The sequence below is a fragment of the Boleophthalmus pectinirostris genome, unplaced genomic scaffold (assembly GCF_026225935.1).
Source record: "Boleophthalmus pectinirostris isolate CB_2022bp ecotype Guang Dong unplaced genomic scaffold, ASM2622593v1 HiC_scaffold_19, whole genome shotgun sequence".
Classification (NCBI taxonomy): domain Eukaryota; kingdom Metazoa; phylum Chordata; class Actinopteri; order Gobiiformes; family Gobiidae; genus Boleophthalmus; species Boleophthalmus pectinirostris.
In genome coordinates this window covers 22,345,033-22,365,947 of record NW_026571140.1, presented here as the reverse complement: position 1 = coordinate 22,365,947, position 20,915 = coordinate 22,345,033, and the positions used below count along the sequence as shown (strand labels likewise).

Genomic DNA, 20,915 nt, shown 5'->3' with positions numbered 1-20,915 from the left:
ATGTACTTACAGCTCATATGTACTGACATAACTGTTTTTTACTCAGGCAGTTGGCACCACAATAAGAACTCTTTGGACATACTGGTAGTACTCTAGACTTAAAGGGTTATGCCATTTTTAAAACATCCAAGTTATCTAAGTTAATAAAGCTCAAACTACATAATAAGTGAATATTATACACAGCTAAACAAGCTTTTTCAGAAGAGCCACTGTATGTTTCTCCTCTGTGGGTTATTATTGTACATTCATTTTTTCCAACCGTAACACCCCCTTTTGACCCAATCTAGAGAGGGCAGAACATCATCTTTTACAAGGATGTCTTCAAGTGAAAAAGAAATTATTCTTAACCCATTCTTTCTGACACGGAGCCTCCTCAGATAATCTTCACTTTAACATTTGTACTTGACTTGTCAGTATGTCAAGAGACTCAGTTTGCCTCTTGCAGTACTTTCAGTCGATATTTGTCCCTGACCTTAGTGTACATCTTCTGAGTTCCTTCTTAATCAATGGGAAACTGTTTAAGCAATCTCTGACATATAGAGCAAGATGTGACCTTCAATATGGTCAATTGTTACCATTTATAAATACATACATACTGTATGCCAGTTCACTGAGGCATATTGTGTTTTTCTTTTCAGCCTATCAGCTTCAAAACTGCCAAGACCCATCTCCCTTCCTGAATGGGGACATCATTAACAGTGACTTCAGTGCGGGCCAGTCAGTGACTTTCCAGTGTTATCCTGGCTATGTTCTGATTGGACACCCAGTTCTGACTTGTTTACATGGGGCTAACAGGAAGTGGAACCATCCCTTTCCACGATGTGAAGGTGAGTTTTAAAGTTTTTATCCCTAACACAAATCCTAACCCTAAAAATTATGTTATAAATATCTGCAATATTTTTTTATAATGCACCATCACCTAACTTTTAAGGCAAAAAAAAAACAAACAAACATGAAAAGCGTGTGTCCTTTATGAGGAGGATTGCATGTCCACAAACCTAACTCTTACTTGGCCTGGAGAAGGACATATTGTCTCCATGGAAAATAATGTTCCCTTTGCTGTAATATTCCACAATATGGCAAAAAATGTGTCACTCTCTATAGAGAATGTTCCGAAGAATGGTTTCAACTTTTTGTCATGCAGGTGATGTGCCACCTCCAGAGAGTTGTGTGACTAAGTTTTACATTTGTTTTTCACATTTCTCTGTATCTACATATTTCACTTGCATTTTAACCTTTGTAACCAGATGTGTGGATTGCATATTTAGTTATCTCAACAGATTATTATATTGTATTATGTATTTTGTAACCAATAATACAGAGTATAACAAAGCTTAAAGCAATAACGAGCCATAATTTGCACAAGCAAACACTAAACCTAATTCACTGTCTATGCTTGAATAATAATCCTATGATAAATAATGAATAGATTTATTGTACTCTTACAGCACCTTGTGGCTACAATATCACCGCTGAGAATGGAACTATCTATTCACCACAATATCCTTCTGAGTACCCCAACTCGCAGGACTGTACCTGGACCATCACTGTTCCTCATGGACATGGAGTTTATATCAATTTCACTCTCCTGCAAACAGAGCCAGTTACAGACTACATTGCTGTGTGGTGAGTCATTGCATATACATTTATACTCATGTTCATAGGCTTTCATATATGGCTCTGGTGGCGTCACTGAAGTTATGAGTTTCTAGTTCATATACTTCTTATTGGCTTTCTGGGTTTATTGTCGCAATGCCCCTTTTCATGTAGTTGCTTTGGTGTAAACATATGTCAGTACTTTCCATAAATACAATGTACTCTTGCTGAAAATGTATATGTCAAAGCCACTATTGATGTATGTTTGAAATGTATGCATGTTTTGTCTATGGTATGAAAAATATTTTCTGAGATTCTCGCTCTAATAATGTAATTCAGTGTGGAGGTGAGATTGTAATACTGAGAGTGTGAGAGTAATGCATTTACAATGGGACCACTGACCAATTCAATCTAAGTCACTAGTCTGGCCATACTCGGAGCCGGAGAGGGCTTAGGATCTCTGGCAGTAATGATGAGATTCAGCGGGGAGTGGGAAATGTAATGAAAGGAGGAGTGCAGGGGCTGGCTTCACAAATCCAAAGGGACTCCAGTGGAATCTGTCAAGTTTAGGTCAGTCTGGCAGACAGTTCACATATATTACCTTGGGATTGCTTTGTGCTTACTTTTAAAGAATATTAAACGTTGATTTGTCAGGAATTAACCCCAGATCAAGCTGGGTTTTGGCTCTTTCCCAAGGCTTAAAAAATAAATAGAATGTGTTGGCGAGAGGTCAATCTTAAATTCCAGGCTCTCTAAAGGAGCTCCAGGGACAGAGCAGGCAGTTCTAAAACAGTCTGTATTAGAGACTAGACTAGTGTGGGCTCATGGCAAAGCAATTCACTGTAATATACAAGGTCCAAGGCATGACATAAGGAAACTAATGATCTGCTGGAATGTGGAAGAAGGAAACTTAGCTTGTTTCTTCTGATTCAGTTTGCTAGCTTTTTTCACCAGTGCCACAGATACAGTGGCATAAGGCAGGGCACTTAGTGTAAACTATTAAAAATCTGTTTGAGAATGGGGCATGGTTAGGGGCAGGGTTAGAGGTAGATCATGGCAGCTGCTTTTTCTGGTCACTTATTCTCTTACATCTTTTTAGTTTCACTGTTATAGAGTATTTCAGCATACATTTTCTACTTGTAACAAATTAATTTAGTTACACAAGCTTTGTCTTAATATTATTTGTTTTTCAGTATTTCTACTCTTTATGCAAAACCATTACTTCTGCCATAGTGTGTTATCAGTACTTAGAAATATTCCTTACTATTTCATAAAATGATTTATCCATACATAATATATAGTTATAGTAGTAAGAAAGTTCTAACTCTGTTGTAATTTAAAACAGACCCAAATAGCCCACTTGAATCTCTAAATGAGAGGCAGCACCTTCAAAAGACCTTGAATTATTGAGTAGCCCTGAGATCTTGCAGACACTTTATGAATTAAAATTTTAAAACCCTTGTTTAATCTACCTACACTGTTATTAAAAAACAGAAAACGGACATTTGGCAACTTTCAACATGTAACCTTTTGACAACATTCAATATTTTATACATGAACTCGGCCTTCAAAATTCATATGGTTTATTCACTGAAGCAGGGCAGAACAACTAAATATGCAGCTCATACTCTTACTGTCTTAATAAAATAGTTGTAAAATACTATGCCATTTCACTGGTCATATGTAGATTAGACTGTCTGCACTATCCTGTTTTCTGTTCCTAAAAATCTAAATAGCATACAGTATATAATAGAATAAAATAATTGTTTAGTGTGTAAAAATAAACATATTTATACGTTGCCTAATTAGAAACCGTGCACTGACTCTTAGTTGTTAAAACTGCTATCACCACCAGTTATCAAATGTTGATTATGTAATAAAAGCAAAAATGAGTGAATCAATGTGCACCATCACCTCCACCATTCCATACTTCTGTTGTGACTTTAAGCAGCGTAGAAATGTACAGCCTTGCTCCTGTGGGTTTAATAAAATGTCATAGTCATCACTGTTATGCCCAGAATGAATTGTACATGAGAGTGCAGGAGCTGCGCCTCCCATTTTAAGAATAATTTATTGCTGGGGACCTGTGAGGAGTATCTATACAGTACAGTTTGTCTCCCTCACTTTAAATTGTGCCGTTGTGTGACTCAGGGATGGTCCGGACACAGCGAACCCTCAGCTGGGAGTGTTCAGCGGTAACACAGCTCTGGAGACGGCCTATAGCAGTAGCCCCAGTGTCCTCATTCGCTTTCACTCTGACTTCTCCACCGGGGGCTTCTTCATACTCAACTTCCACGGTACATTCTTATACTACTACTACTACTACTACTACTACTACTACTACTACTACTACTACTACTACTACTACTACTACTACTACAACTACTACAACTAATATGAGGAGAAAATTCAGTTTGTCAAATGGACAAAAGTTAGGTTATTTGAAGACGTTTCGCAGCTCATCCAAGCTGCTTCTTCGGTTCTTCAGAACTGACAAACTGAATTTTCTCCTCATGGATTCTACCTGGATGACTGAGGGATTCTTTATACTACAACTAGTGAAAACGAAATGAAATAAAGAAATAATATGCACATGTGGTTCTTGCTCCACTGTCAAGGTCAAACAAAGGTATTATTCATTACCAATAAATGCAGGGAAGTTAAAAAAACTGTATGTGACTTTTTTGTCATGCTACCTGCATGTTTCCATGGAAAAAGAAAGTTAAAAACCATACTTACAAACATTGGACATGGAGATTGATGTGTTTTATGCCATACTGTGGAATGGTATAGCCAAAGGAACAGCAACATGTCCATGGGAACAAACAGGGGGAAGCCCTCCTCCAGGCAAAATAAGAGTCAATGGAGTCTATAAGACTTTATGGATTGAAAAAAAGTAAAATAAACAAGCTTTTATTTTAGGCTTTTTTTTGTATAAAAATTACATACTGAGACTTTAACAATATACAACATGACCATCAGCAGTAATGTCAGTAGAGCATGATAAACATAGAGTGACAATTCAAGTCATTTATATGGCCCACTGCCAGGGCAAATTTAAAGTGACTGTTGGACAGTGACCTGATGTCTGTGTAGAATGGTGGGTGATAAAGTTCAGCCTTTATGATGCAATTCTGTATAAACACCAGGGATAAACAAAATAAGCTGGCTGCTATATAATAACACATATAAAAGGTAGTGACTGAACCTTCAGCAACACAGTAAAACAGTGCCCAAGGAAACATTCATTCTACTTCATCTACTGAAAATAAAGTAACTCACACTTGCACAGTATTTAATATTGGAGTGTAAAAATATATTGTTTTCTTTTTTTGTTCCAGCTTACCGTCTGAAGAAGTGCCCGACTCCTCCTGCTGTGGAAAATGCTGAGATCATCTTTGAAGATGAAGACTTCCAAATTGGTAATTATCCTCATTACTGGACAGTAAGTAAGTGACAATTTGTCAATGTTTAGTTGATATTTTTTAATTCTGAATGAATCGTTCTGAATCAAATAGTTTGGAATTAAAATATTCTTCTTTGAAGTTACATGGAAATAATAATTCTGAATTGAGGTTTTCATGGAAAACACGTTACATCGCCTTTAACGTCTGGGGGTCGGGAAGGGTTCTGAATGGACAGGGACACAAATGTATTTACGTCTACCGGAAGAAAACACACAATCAGCTGGCTACCAGCTTTTTTGTCATCTCAGTTTGTTGTTATGCCATGGACACACTTTACATCTGTCAGCTGAGGAGGAGAAGAGAAGAGCATCGGAAAAGTGAGGAATACGACAAACTGAATCAACGGCTTCTCTGCCTTAGTCCACTCCCGCATCCCACGTGCAAACCCAAAAAGCAGTGAATACAAGTCCGAAGCAATGGCGGGTGGTGCCGGATCATCCAGATCATCTGAACAAGCATGTGCTAAATTATTTTTAAGAAGGATAAATGTTTACATGATTGAGGAATTAATTAATTTGGCTTTAAAATCTGAATAAACCACCCACTTAATTCCTAAAACATACATTTTCGCATCAAGAATGTTAATATAAGATTACCAAAAGATCCTAAAACTGTCTATTAATTATGAATTATGAAAACAGGTATACATTGTATATCAGTATATTATGTATTTATTTGACATGTTTTTTTTTACTATTTCTGCTTTCTACTGTTTACAATTTTATTACCAGTTCTTTTTTGTTAGATTTTTTTGCAGTTTGATATAATGTGTGAGAATTCTCTTGTGTATCTATAGTTTTCAAAATGTAGCCACCTCTATTTGTACATACAAAAAATTTGAAAATGTCAAAAAATGTAAATTGTCACTGTTTTTCCAGGTGATATTGTGAAGTATCGCTGTTTACCTGGCTACACTCTGGTTGGAAAGGCAGAGCTGATGTGTAAACTCAACTCCCATTTACTTTTTGAATCTCCACCACCAACTTGTCAAGGTAAGAAACAGTTTGTACTCTTAATTAGGGAATCACAAAGGTATTATTTGTATGAGGTAAAAGAAAAGCTGACAATTTAAACTCTTAACACAAAATAACAAATATGATAAAACACATCTCTGTTGACAGCAGAATAATTATTTAAAACTTTATTTGTCTTAGCTGTACAGTGCAGTATTTATTTTTGTCCTTTTCATAGTTAATGTTTTTTAATTTAATAACTTTTATAACCACATGCCCGTGTTTGCGAATTTTTTTGTGATATAAAAGTCACTTCATGATGGTTAGCAAAAGAAAAATGGGTTTTAGATTAGACAGCTGAGATTCAGAGACGAAATCTTGGCACTAATGACTATATTTGATGTCAGGTTGTAAGAATTCACTACTTCTTGACTGCATCATTTGTTACACACTGATGTTTTCATTTAAGCAGTATGTCATTTCCAGCAATTTTTCAGGAATCACTTTACTTTTCACTCAGCGGTATTGGAAAGTTGTCTCTGTGGCTTCCAATATTTATAACACAATACAGGTTTAGATTGAAAGTTGTACCTTTCCTAAAATTATTCTTGGATAAAGACACATAAATGCTAGTGCAATCAAAATGTTCCTTCTGGCAACTTGAGCTAAACCTTTTTAAAACTGCATTCTGTCAAAATGTTAGCCAGGTTATTAGAATATATGAACAAATATGAGTTTAACAATGTACAAATAAGACAGGGCTGCAAAAAGCGAACTTAGTAAAGCCACTTAAAAAGCTAAGACCTATGTTAAGGCTACTGCATTCCTTTTAGCCACAATAAAGCATACTCAAACTTGAAACACTTACAGTTGGTCTTAAATGAAGTTTGTATATTTAAAGGACCCATATAAAGCTATTTTCTGATCAATGTTATAATGTACATAGAGTTGTGTGTTGTGAGCATTTTATATTTGGAGATGTAGACAGACTAATAATATAAGGTTACTCGTACATGTGTGAATGAAACAAAAAGGTATGTTTTTGACGAGATAACAGCATTCTACCATGGCTTAAAGCTCACAAGAGTACATTCTGAGTAATATAATTTAAACTTGAACTCACAGATCACAGTTTTAACAACATTTAAATCATCCTTAGGCATGGATACTAGTTTACCAATAGTAACACTTTAACATATTCATTTATTGTTGACTTTTTCAGCTCAGTGTCCAGCAAATGAGGAGCGTTCTTTGTCATCTGGAGTCATACTAAGTCCAGGGTTTCCTAGCAACTACCCCAACAGTCAGACGTGCTCGTGGCTGCTGCGGATGGTTCCAGGTGCGCTGTTGATCTCAAACATGTGTGGATGTGTTAATTACCGTTTTACAGTAATAAGATTGTGAGGTGATCATTTTTAGATTGGGGTATTTTTTTAACCAAGTATATAGTACTGGGGTGATATTATTATTCCTGTTCCTTTAATTCATTGTTTTCTTCATGTCTAGGTTACACCATCAATATCTATGTTGAGATGTTCCACAGTGAGAAACAGTTTGATGAATTGGAGATTTTTGATGGTATGTTGATTCTTCTAGTCTTTTCAAGTCATGCTGTGCTAAATGTGAAAAAGTGTTCCACAGGGTTATATAGAAAATATTAAATACATACATGCATACACACATGGTTTTTCATCTGTCTAGAAACATTTACTGCTCCACTTGACCTACTGTCACCAAACTGCTGCTTTAATGTATTAAGTATATATGCTGTGCAATGTTGCAGTCTACTGTACAGACAAATGTCGTGTCTCATTCATTTGTTTTTCCAGGATCCTCGGGACAAAGCCCTTTACTAGTAGCTCTGAGCGGTAACCACTCCACCCAGCTTAACTTCACATCAAAGACAAACCAGCTGTATTTGCGATGGTCCACTGACCATGCAACCAATAAGAGAGGCTTCAAGATCCGATACTCAGGTACAAAGGCAGCTGCAAAATGTTTCTTTGTTTCATAGTAGCACAATAAAGATGGTAACTTACACAAGAGTCTATATAGAGAATAATGTACTGTAATTGTTCATTCATAAACCAATAACTGTAAATCTTGAAATGGACAGTTTATCTGTTTTATGATTTTAGTTCATTTAAACACCTAAACACTTTTCATTTGTGTACTTTACTTTGGTTTTCGCTTCTCTTTGAGACATCAGGCAAATTAAGATTTGAATAAAATTAGCACAGTAGTTTGTTCGTTTAACAATTAATTGGGAACTGGATTCATTAGGTATGAGCTCTTGCCAAACTGGGTTTATTCACTATTAGTTGCCTATAAACTGAATCTCAGTGGTGCTGTGTGTAACTTGTGTAGACTTATTTCTAGGTTCTCACTCTAGCAGCCATGGCAAACTGAATTTCCACTGACAGTAATCCTGTGAGGGCCCAGAGGAGTGAGTCCCAGGGTCAATCTTCAGGAGGCTCTCTGCTCTTATGTATTTTAGCTTAGTTTTATATCAGTGCTAGCGTCTGAAGTAATAGCATTGTCTTTTCCCCATGGTGTAGTATAGCACTAACAACAACAGCTATACAGAGGACTGAAATTTATTGCAGAGATTCCCCTATCTCTTTCCATCAAGAGAGGTGCAGGACCATACTGCAATATACATCAGCACAAACCTGCCATAAAATTGTTAACATATGCATGGTGTTGTTCTTGCTCTATTTTTCACATCTTCAGTGGGTCACTCTGGGATAACACTTTAAAGTGTGTTGACTCTGCAGTGTCACACATACATGTACAGTGTAGTACATGTATTTCTTGATGAGGTCTTGTTCTATGAGTTATATGTGTATTATGTATTATAATCCCATAACGCAGGAGAGTTACTTTTAATTAATAATTTTTCCATCTCTAAAAAAGTTATGGTATTCAAAATTATATAATTGCTGAATTATGCTAAAAGTGACTACTGTTTTCTAAATATTTGGCACAGTGTTTTGTCTAAAACTTTGTTTTTGCAAAGGTTGTAAGATCATTTTAGTGTGTTTTTTGGAAAGAATGTCAATCCACCACTTAAAGCCAAAAGAGAGGTGTGCCAGGTCCAGGTGGAGCACAATGCTCGAGGGAGAGCCAAGTGGCTCAGTGCTGAGTCTGGCCGAGTTTAAAGATCATTTTTCATGGTCTAGTCGCTGTAACCAACAGCGGAAAGGGCTCTGTGTGGCTCTATGTGGCTGTGTCCCAGTCCCTCTGGTGTTTCACATTTAAGACTAGTAACTAGTTTAGTATTTGTATTGCTTTTTCAGCAATATTTTTAATTATATTAGTATTTTGCTGACACAAAATGAACAGTTCACTTTAGAGAATGAAAATAAGTCAATATTTCTGTACTGTACTTTCAGCTGCCTATTGCAGCATCAATGACCCACCAATCAATGGGGGAGTGGTCAACAGAACGTCCCTTCGTCCTGGCAGCAGACTGCTGTTCTTTTGTAATCGCGGATACCGTCTGGTTGGAGCAACCAATGCAACATGTAGGCTTCACCAAAACGGCCTCTACCAATGGGACACACCAACACCTATTTGTCAGGGTAAATATTTATTGTCTCCTCTTGTTTAACTTTGTGTTACTGCTTACACTTTAATATTGTTTATGTTTTGGTTTTTAACAATTTCTTTTAAAATGTTCAACATAACAATGTCTTTGTGATTTGCAGCAATCTCGTGTGGAATCCCTCAGTCCCTGGGCAATGGCAGCTTCCATGCGTACCAGTACACAGTGGGCAGTCAGGTGACATACTTCTGCAACAATGGTTTTCATTTGGATCCTGATGTTCCTATGACCACAGTGTGTTTAGAGGACAGCACCTGGAGCAATGTAGCATCACCCCCTAGATGCCTACGTAAGTGGTGTTTTTTGTTTGTTTTTTTGTAAACAATGATAATTAAAACATATTCATATGTTCTCTGTTTTTTATTAATTTTAATTATTTGTATTGGTTGTATTACAGGTATTTTTTGTTGTACTGTCTGTGCATGTTTTTTTTATTTTTTATTGAGATTTGCTTACAATTATTAGTAATAATATAAAATATGTTTTATTTCAAAGCTGTCCATTGCCCTAGTGTTGAAGGGATCCTGACAGAGCACATGACTTACCGCCTGTTGATTGGTCGACTGGGAGAGTTTGGTTCTGTGGTGATGCTAGAATGTGCATCAGGTCATTATTTGGGCATTGGGCATCGGACTCTTCGCTGTCTGGCCAATGGGACATGGGAGGGCTCAGACGACCCGGCAACATGCAAGAGTAAATATATGTCAATTATACAGTGCTTTATACAGTACATAACAGTACATGTCCAAATTGTAGTTCCATATATTTATTTTCCCAATTTTAGCCAGTGCATAATATTGGAAAATTTTCGAAAAATGACCACTGCATATATCCAAAAAACAGAAATGCACAGAAATGCACACACAGTTCACTGGCATTACACTCTCCATGTCATATCCTTTGATATAGTAACAGTCTGTGATTCTTCTTCCTCCTTCCTTCCAATAAGCTTGTAAATGCTTTATCATTGTTAGATCTTCAAAACTAATACTATATTAATCTGACTCATTCTGAATGCAGCCCATAATTGCCTGGTTTATGTGGATTTTTGGCTTAACATTTAGATTTGTCTGTCTTATTATTTGCTTCCTTACAAAAGGAACAGTTTGTCTTTGAAAACTTTCCAATTAGTTAAAATAGTCTTTGTCACTGAAAGAATGAATTGTGTACACTTGAAAGATCTACAAAATGATTCAAATTAATTCAGCCTAATATTAGAACAATGTCTTCTCATTATCTCGTGTTTGAGTTTGGCTTACATTACCATGCGGTTGTGATGATGTTAACCATTTCTAACAGTTAGAAGACTTAATAATTTACAGCACTTTTGTCCAAAATCTTGACACTCAAACAATGGTCTAATTACTTTCATTTTATCTTATAGTCATCTCTTGTGGTGATCTTCCTTCTCCTCCCTTTGGCACCAAACTGGGGACACTGACCACATTTGGAGCGACTGCTATCTTCATGTGTAACCACGGATACACTCTGGTGGGGTCTCATGTCCGGGAGTGTGGGGCAAACGGCCTCTGGAGTGGAACAGAGACCAGATGTTTAGGTACAGCCATTCTGTGTGGACCAGGTTTTATCTTGTGCTCTCCCCGTTATATTGACTATGATAATACATCTCAGCAAAATTAGACAATGGCAAACAGAGTAGACATTTTATGCAGATTTATTTAATATGTATGTAATAATGAAATCTATTCATCAACAATGTTTAGAAACTATGTAGGATTTGCATACACCATTCTAGCATCTGTACAGATCTCTCTGGTGACATGTCTTACTTAAAAAAAACATGAACTGTATCACCCTCCTACTGGGAATAAAATTGTGCACAATTATTTTCATTCATCTGTTCCTTTCAGTTTTTCACATTATGTTGATTCACTTCTTTGAACTGTTAAAATTAGAAATCAGGCACAAGCCGGAGTTCAGAAAAGTGGAATTTCCACCGGACTGATTAGTAGACTGAAGAGTACTGTACATGTTTTTTTTTTTTTGCCCAGAAAGGAAACATGCATACATCATGGCAGTATACTTATCTTCTTGATTAAAGTGTATTAAAACTTGCTCCTTGAATATTTTATACAAGTATTGCACTGTGGATTTGCCTCACTTTTATGCTTTGTGTAAATGTACTGTAGTAAGCATAACTGTACGGCAGTGCCTATTGTTTAGAAATTATTCATTCACTAAAAACACTTAATAATTAACTGTTTTAATAGATAGACCTTGGCTTTGATTTTTCCATCTGTTTGTGTCTTTAGCTGGTCACTGCGACTCTCCAGATCCCATTGTGAATGGCCACATTAGTGGAGATGGCTCTAGTTACCGTGACACTGTGGTGTACCAGTGCATGCTAGGTTATCGACTCATTGGCACATCTGTCAGAATTTGCCAACAGGACCATCGGTGGTCTGGAACAACACCTGTGTGTGTTCGTAAGTAGAACTTTTAGTTACAACTTCTGACTCTCAGTTTCAGTAAAAAAAAAATTCAAAAAGGTGAAATGTCAGGTTGTTGCACATATTACTTTTCCCTACCTTCACTTTCTCATCAAAATTTTTCCTCACTCTCTACTCCCACAGCAATTACTTGTGGTCACCCTGGAAACCCTGCCAATGGCCGGACCAATGGCAGTGAGTTCAACCTGAATGATGTGGTCAACTTCACCTGCAGCAAAGGTTATGTCCTCAGTGGAAGTGCGCGGGCCCAGTGCCGCCTCAATGGCCAGTGGAGCAGCCCCCTGCCTGTCTGTAAAGGTCACTACACACATTTTACTCAGATAGTGCGTGTACCTTTGATCTAGAGGTCAAACCATTGTTTTAGTAAATAACTGTTGTTTTAGCATCCACTAATGAATGTTTAAAAGATGAAGTAGACTGTTACCAGGGGAGGTAATGAGTAAAGCTGAAAGGAAGATTTTGACATTTAAGACTTCTTTCAGATTGTTTTTCACTATTTGTACTTATTCTGCCAATAACCAAGAGCCATGGAACCTTCGATACAGTAATTACACACTAATCTAACCTAACTGAGTAACTCTGACGCAGTAGCAATAGTACAAAAACACACAGGCATTCTTCACTGTCGGTTGTAGATCGATGCAATGGTCACATGGCTTTTGCTAGTGAACTGCTTTCACATAGCTCTGCCCTTCATTCACTCTACTTTCACTTATTTTGTCTCTCTCCTTCCCAGCAGCCGCTGTCAATTATGAGACAGAAACTTTCTTTGTTCCCACAGGGTTCTAGCCAAGACAAAGACACCCACACATGCACACACACGCACACACCTCCTCATGCACAAAGCCTTGTCCCCCACGGACTTAAATTTGAGCGAATGTCAGTCTCCCCAGTGACATGTGGAAAGTAAAATTGCTCTCTGGCATCTACCCAAAGACCAGAACAGAATAGGAGGGCCAGAGGAAAGAGGAGAACAATAACAAGATAAAAGGGGGCATCTGGAGAAGTTGAAAAGAATGTTACATCCAGAAATAGGATCTGATAAAGTAACAGGTGAATTGTAGCCACAATGAGGATAAGGGCTAAGTCTGCAACCGTCTCTATACTGTAGGTTTGACCTTTTACTATAATAGTGTTTCTAATAAATGAAATACTATTTATAAACAAATATCTGATTTCTTCAGAACTTAAAGAGCATAGAACAACGTAACAATTCTTGTGAATGTCACCTTCTCTGCTCCTGATCATTTAGGCTGCTTATCTTTTGCCTTGTATTCTGTCATGTAGATATTTGTCGGACTCTGACTTGTGTGTTGTGCCTGTCTGTGCAGTGGTAAACTGTTCTGACCCGGGGCATGTGGAGAACGGTGTGCGTCACTCGGGCCTGCGTTACCCTGAGGTCTTCAGCTACGGAATAACTGTGGCCTTTCACTGTAAGAGAGGCTTTTACCTGCTGGGCTCGGCTCTGCTCACCTGCCAACATGATGGACGATGGGACCGACCAGTCCCACGCTGCCTTGGTATGCTTACACCTACAGCAACAATAATGTTTGAGAAACTGTTCATTTTACAAAATATAATCAAAATCCAACTATCTGTTTACAGAACTTTCAATATATCAAAAAAGGTGGAAAAGACATGTAATGGCTTCAGGAGACATAACTGAAAAAGTGGTTGAGTTTAAGAGAGAAAATAGGGCTATAATCATGAAAGGGAGTCCAACCTATAATGAATGAACCATATAGCTCTAGATGTGTGTGCGTGTATTTGTGTGTGAAAGCATAAAGGAAATTCAAGGAAGGGAGCTTGTGTCTCAGAAGCAATAGCTGTTCTTGTCACCAGGCGACCATGGCTGATAGAAACATACAGATTAAACCAGGAAGCGATAGTAAATGGAAGGCTGATTCAAAAAAGAGAAAATAAATCCCCAGACAAACAGGACAGGATAGAGCATCACAGAGATATAGATAGATAAAGCAGATATAATGGAAGATGTGCAGATAGTGCTCCAGAATCAGACAGAATCTTAATATGCATATTCCATTCAACACAGATTTACTGGAAAATTGAGGTGAATAGGGTGGAAACATTCGCATGTATATGTGTCTATAGCTTCAAAGAGTCATTCTAAAAAGGTTGTGATTGTGAAAACAAACAACTTAAGTAATTTGTTTTAAAAAATTTAAAAATCAAACCTAAGAGAGTTTTTTTCTATGAACAATAGCAAGTACATGCTGTATATTGTTAGCCAAAATTACAAAACATCCCCAGCACTTCCTCTATGCTGATGCAGCGAGCAGCCTCTCTGCTGTCAGTCCCTCCTGTTACTGTCTCCTGCGGTGACCCAGCTGCAGGCCTTAATGCAGTGCTATCTGCAATCTATAACTGGATTGGGTCCCACTCTCACTAACACCAGTCTGCCTCTCTGATCTATCACTCCCCACACAGCCATTTCCTGTGGTGACCCTGGTGTCCCGCCTAATGCAGTAGTGTCTGGGACCCACAGCTGGACGTATGGCACAGTGCTGCGCTACTCCTGTTTGCCAGGAGGGGTGCTAGTCGGCAACACCACTCGACACTGTCAGGAGGATGGCACATGGAGTGGAGCACCACCATACTGTACAGGTGAACATATTTTTAACATAGTAAAAAATAGTCTTTTAGGAGTATGCTTTATTAAATTAACTTGAATATGGAGGATACTGTTTTTGTTTGTTTTTGCTACCAACTACAACTGCATGCTTCCCTAAAGTCTTGTTTTCATCCTGTGATGATAAATCTCAAAGACTTTTCTTCATAGATTGGTTTGTTGCTCTACTCCAATCTAGTGTGTGAATCAAACAATGTAATACAGCATTAAGTTCCTCTTTTGGTCTCTGAACAGAACACACAGCAGGCCCAACTCCTGTCTGGAGCTGAGGTCCTCATTGAGATGCAAGGCACTGTGTTCTTAGCTGTACCCTGTTAAACTCACAAATCCCCCACCCATGGAATTTAAGCTGCTGAAATGGTGACACGCTCTGTGCTCTTAATGCTAGAACAATTTGGAGTTGCCTAAATGCAGAATACAGCCATACAAAGTGGATCATGTATGTGTATCACTGTAAACCCTAAATACAGCTGGCTAAAAATAGCTTCTATTATACTGTAGGAAATATGCTTTTAAAACTGATGTGGTCACTAAATTTGAGCTTGAATCGATATAACTATTTTTGACACTGTGCCCCTTAGGAGAGTTTCATCATTTACTGTCTTAGTAGGGGTCCAGTGCTGCTTCAGTGTGACTTGTATTTGGTACATTAGCTTTATGTCTTTTCATCTGTATAGGTGTGAGTCCAGGTATTTGTGGAGACCCTGGGATGCCTCCACACGGGGCCCGACTCGGAGGGGAAGAGTTTAAAACCAAGAGCCTGCTGCGTTTTAGCTGCGAGGCCGGGTTTAATCTGATTGGCTCTGCGGAGAGAACCTGTCTTCACAATGGCACCTGGAGTGGGACGCAACCAGTGTGTCAAGGTAGGAAATCACAACAAGTTCAGTGGGGTTTGGAGGGTGAATGTGAATTACTGGTGCAGCAGATTTGACATTTCACTCTGTTCTAGTATATGTATTATGAGAAAAAGTCATGCATGATTTGTATAGTCAATAATGTTTTTATTTTCTTATTTTGGCTTTTGTTTTCAAGGACTGTCACAGCAAAGCAAATTCTCTACACTGTTTTCACCCGCAGCTGCAGACTTTATGTCTACTTTCACCACATCTATAAATATTATCTTAGTCTTCCTATAGATTTTGTGTTGTCTATCTCACTTCAGCATCCTTGTACTGATAATTTACTATTCTTAATAGTTTTTCAAGACCTCTTTCACTGTGCTCCTTGTCTCTTCATTCATACTATTTATTGTCATCATGAACAAAGGCGACCCCAATATTTTCAGTTCTGCCTACTAGCTGTCTTCCCTCAATGTCACTATTTATTATATACAGCCTCAGTGACGGTAGTGTCTCCTATATGTTGATGTAATATCAAATCTTCTTTGGCCCAATCCAGTAACAGGAGTAGGAAATTGCATTTTTCACCCCCCGAACAAGTCCCCAAACCTGGTATGGGATTGACCGGCCAGCGAAAAATCTGATAAAATTGCCATCATGACCATGCCCGCACTGACCCGACTCAACAGTGCCACCTAGAAGTGGACGCCTACGGGAGTGGGGACAAGCAAAGTTTGGCATAGGCAAACGGAATTTGTAGTAGTTATGGAGAACAATAAGACAAGCAAAAAATTTAACTGTGTAATTTTTCTGATGAGGATCTCTGGGTCTGGGCAGCTGTCGGGAGGGGACAATAGTGTGCTGGGGCGGTTGCATGGGATGGGTGTGCCATCGAGGCTAGCAGTTATAAGGGCAAATTTGAAGCTGAGTTCCATGTTTGATATGTGTTGTGTTGATACGTGTTGATAAGGGTTGATACATATGTTTTGATACTGCATACAGTACGTATGTGCCGTTTGGAATAATCTTGAATTTGGCACCCTCATCTCTTCCAATCTCATGTACCCAGTGCGCTTGGAGTTGGTTGGTTGGAGTGGGGAAATAATGAAAACTGAGGTATGGTTGTAAATGTTGATTAGCTGAACTTAACAGAACACTACGATTACATGTAGATGAAGAAAACTGGACCATTTTCTCATTTTTCCTAGATTTTGCCAGACTTACTACTGCGAACAGAGTCTGCCGGAAGTTGTCATCACATGTTTCTAAACATCTTCCTGGTTGGTGATGTAAGCGTGAATAGAGCCTATTCAGCCACAAGTATCATAGCAACCAAAGAGTTGATGCAGAGTGAGGCTGTTGAAGATAATGCCCCTTCCCACCCACACTACTGGTTTAGCATAGCAACACTGTCAATCACACCTGTTGCTAGTTCTAGTGGGAGTGCCCTCGGGGGAACGAAGGCACCTGATTTGTCTGTGATTGTATTACTATTTATGTTCATGTCTTCATTTACGTACATACTAGCAAAATAAAAACTCTCTATGGAGATGTTATTGCCTAAAATTTATATTCAATAGAAGAAAAATACATTGTAAAAAATCAATTTTTACTGTGAGTGAGGTTACCTCTCCACAGTTTTGACCTGTAATTGGTCCTGCTTATCACCATGATGATAGATACGTTTAATGACATACTGTGAACCAGTCCAGGCAAAGAATATTCCTTGAGACGAGCAGGTATTGGGCCCTCCGCCCGAAAAGTTGCATGGTGCACCTTTAAAGTTCTCACTTCAGGACTTTAAAGAAACTTTTAAAGAGACTTTACTTTTTAACAATTAAATGTAATTAACTAAATTGTATTTTGTCTCTCTTAGAGTTTGTGCTCTCGTAGCAGAACGTCTCGTAATTATAGGAAGTTCTCTAATGGTGATGATAATGATTATGCTATAGCCGAATAGATTTTTAGGTGGTTTGTCAAGGGAACAAATCAGGCAATACATTTACAAAGGAACCTAAATTTCTAACAATTTTTGTTGTGTCCAGAATTAGAGATGCATGATCCAGATTTTTCTGTTCTGATACTGATGTTAATACTTTAACTTTAAGTATCTGGCAATACCCGATATGAATCAATACTAGGGCAGAGACTGAATCTATTTTCATTAAACACAAACAATGTATGATAAAAAAAAAGTTCAAATATATTTTGTTATTCTGTTATTTATCATTTAAAGTATTACTAGTATAGAGCAGCTTTGAAAAAAATACAGGTTTAATAATAGGAGATGTATCTTGGATACCTCAATATCTTAGAACCCGATTCCAGATCCATCAGAATAATCTATATCGACACTGATATCCAGTACCAGTATTGTATCAATGCATCCCTATCCAGAATATTGTAATAATTGTACCACCCTTGTACCACATAAAAGTAGCACTTTCCTAACACCCTCTGTGCTCATAGCTGTTCTCCAGTGCACTGTTAAATATATGAATGTATTAAAGTCTGTAGCAGTTATTCATGTAAGTCCTTTCTATCAGGGAGAACAGAATTTGAAAGTTTTAAATTAAAATGTCAAGAATTTAGTTCATAATTTTTATCCCTTTATGCAATAAAATAACCCACTGTATTTATTACATTTGAAACTGGTTTTAAAAATGTGTCTGAATGTTAATACAAACCTATACATCCATTTTCTGTCATGACAGCTATCAGGACTGTTCCAGCAGTACAAACTGACACATGCATTAGATTAAATAGTTTTTTGTACCTTTGGCACTTAGACCCATGTATTGTACAAGGGGAGTAGAATATAAGATTTTTGAAGATACATTTTATGCCAGAATACAGACCCTGGTGGTGGAGAAGAGCTGAGAGGATAAAAGGGAGGTAATCAGGTGAGAGAGACTTCCAGTTTGAATACAATGCACAAACTGCAACGTCATTACCAAATATTTTGCTGATGAACATTATGTGAATCCCAGTTTCCTGTGCGCTGCCACTGACGTGAAAATCTATACACGCACACTTCTGTCTGTGTTTTTTGGGCAGCCATGATTATTTATGTCTGCGTGGCCTTGTTTTTCATTAAGCTAATACTGGTTAAAAGCTGATTCAGAAAGGATGCGTCATATATCACTGAGACATGCTCCAAAAACCTCCAGACACGTGCACTGCAACACTTACACACAAACAAAACAAAGCAGAAATCTTACACACACTCCGCAAGCTTGGCCCAAGTAGAGCTTTTAAAGGCTCTAACTAATGAGCCCCATCAATAGGTGTCTGATTGTCTGAGGCTGTCAGCTGTCATGAACTTATTAGTGAAATGTGCTTTGGCTGGTTGCTAATTCCTGTCTGCTCTGTTAATGTGCTGTGCCAGCAAACTGGAGATCAATAGCTCACTAGTTTGGACCAGGCACGTCTCTGTGTTCCCAGCTGACCATAGGTGTCTTGTCCTGCTAATTTTGTCTGTTTTACTTTGAATTTACTTTCCCAACAAGATCAGGGGAATACCCTTTGTCATTATTTATTAAAGTTAAAGACATCTTAAATCCAGCCAATTATACATGCATTTTGTCTGTGTGTATTAATAGAAAGTTAAGACGTTCTTCCGACCATAAATCACCATTTTGTTCAAGACAGAAAAAACAACTACATTTTTTTTGTAAATGTGTGCTGAAGATGTTATTAACTTTTGGGCCAGTCCCAAACTCTAAAAGAGAATGTAGCATCTGATAGGGAGGCATCATGGGAAATCTATGATGACTCATAATTGATGGTTTGTTGTGCCAACCTGAAGCCTTCATTTTACTCAAATGAAACACTTGGGCAAAAAAACAAAACATCACTTGTACTTGATATGGATCCTCAGTTTGTGAGAATATACTTCATCATTTTAATATCCATTATTTTATACAGTGCTCTTCTACAGCACAAACTTTTTGTCATGTGTGTGTTTTTAATATAACTAAAAGCAGAATGCAGCTTCTCTTCGCGTATAGGCCAAAGGCTCCAAGCATTGTTCAATCATTCTTTGGTAGTGCGGCTGGGTTCTATGGATGTATGACAACCTTTATCGCGCATTTGAAATCTTGTAGTACATCTGCCAATCAGTCTGGGCACCTTTCCAAAAAGTTTGGGTCATTAATCAGAAGTAGTGCCTCCAGAATATATTGAATGGTATTTGCTGCAAGAGTCAAACGATGATCTCTTTATTCAACATCCAGCTGATCAGCCCGAGTGACAGCCCTGACAGCATTGCTTGTAGGATTCTCTGATTAATCACCACTGTTAAACATTTTTGTCACATTTTAGCTGTTTCCTGTGGCAATCCTGGCACCCCGGCACATGGCAGAATCATCTTTAGCGATGGCATCACCTTTGGCAGCTCTGTCGCATACGCATGCTGGGATGGCTTTAAAACATCTGGCCTAACCACCAGACACTGCACAACTAATGGCACCTGGACAGGGCAGCCTCCAGACTGCACAGGTAGGATCATTTGTCTTGACATACGCTGATCAGGCATAAAATTATAAACGCACATGTAAGTCAAAGAAAGAGAAAAGATGAGTTAATGTGTTATCTGCAGGGCAATTAGGTCTGGGTCTGCTAACATATTTATATCTTGCATATGTAGGGAATTACAGGTGTTTTCACTGCTGAAACACTACATTTTGTTTAAGAAGTTGATCATTTCTAATGCTACAGTTGTTTTCTGTCATTCTTGGTTAAAAGCGGACCTAGAAAGAACTGCAGTGAATCAGTGGTTTGTGGGGATTACCCACAAGCTGCAAGCTATTGATGATTCTGTCAGAATACACAGAGAAATGCTGTTTGTTGTGGTGTTGTTATGGCTATAAGAATAACATTAGGAATACAACAGTCAAGCACGTGATTAGGTTGAACCTCATTTAAGCCAGTATGTTTGTCTTATTGGGATGGACTTCTAATTTGTTTATGGTTTGAAATTGTGAGGAAGGTAATTACAGTAAATAAACCAGTTAGCCTCCTCTAGTCTCATTCTCCATCAGTATTTCCAAGGCACACTGCTGTTGGTACATAACAAGAGGGTTGAGGAAGAGTAAACATAAATAGTGAATCGACAGATTGGTATGCTCCAGTGCAGGTATTCTGAAAGGCATTTCAGCTTCAGCCCAGAAACAGACTGTGTTTTTGGAGAAAGATCGTAGGAGGTTGATAAAGCTCTTTATATTCTGTGCGAAATTGCTCTAGGGAAGTTTGAGGAGACAGTGTGTGAAGGTTAAGGAGGAGGTTCACGGGCCAGGCAGGAATGGCTAAAAACATCAGCTTTCATTAAATC

General features: G+C 38.1%; 1 protein-coding gene across 1 annotated transcript in view; it reads left to right on the top strand.

Moving 5' to 3' along the window:
• The window catches only part of LOC110175400 (CUB and sushi domain-containing protein 1), a 324,734-nt gene that overhangs the window by 287,971 nt on the left and 15,848 nt on the right, over positions 1 to 20,915 (top strand). Inside the window, 18 exon segments of the mRNA XM_055154309.1 lie at positions 639 to 827; positions 1,449 to 1,626; positions 3,748 to 3,893; positions 4,938 to 5,018; positions 5,942 to 6,055; positions 7,239 to 7,355; positions 7,523 to 7,594; positions 7,846 to 7,992; positions 9,412 to 9,600; positions 9,727 to 9,912; positions 10,119 to 10,316; positions 11,008 to 11,181; positions 11,897 to 12,070; positions 12,218 to 12,391; positions 13,426 to 13,614; positions 14,543 to 14,719; positions 15,422 to 15,607; positions 19,907 to 20,083. Of these exon segments, the coding sequence (XP_055010284.1) occupies positions 639 to 827; positions 1,449 to 1,626; positions 3,748 to 3,893; positions 4,938 to 5,018; positions 5,942 to 6,055; positions 7,239 to 7,355; positions 7,523 to 7,594; positions 7,846 to 7,992; positions 9,412 to 9,600; positions 9,727 to 9,912; positions 10,119 to 10,316; positions 11,008 to 11,181; positions 11,897 to 12,070; positions 12,218 to 12,391; positions 13,426 to 13,614; positions 14,543 to 14,719; positions 15,422 to 15,607; positions 19,907 to 20,083 (2,868 nt within the window).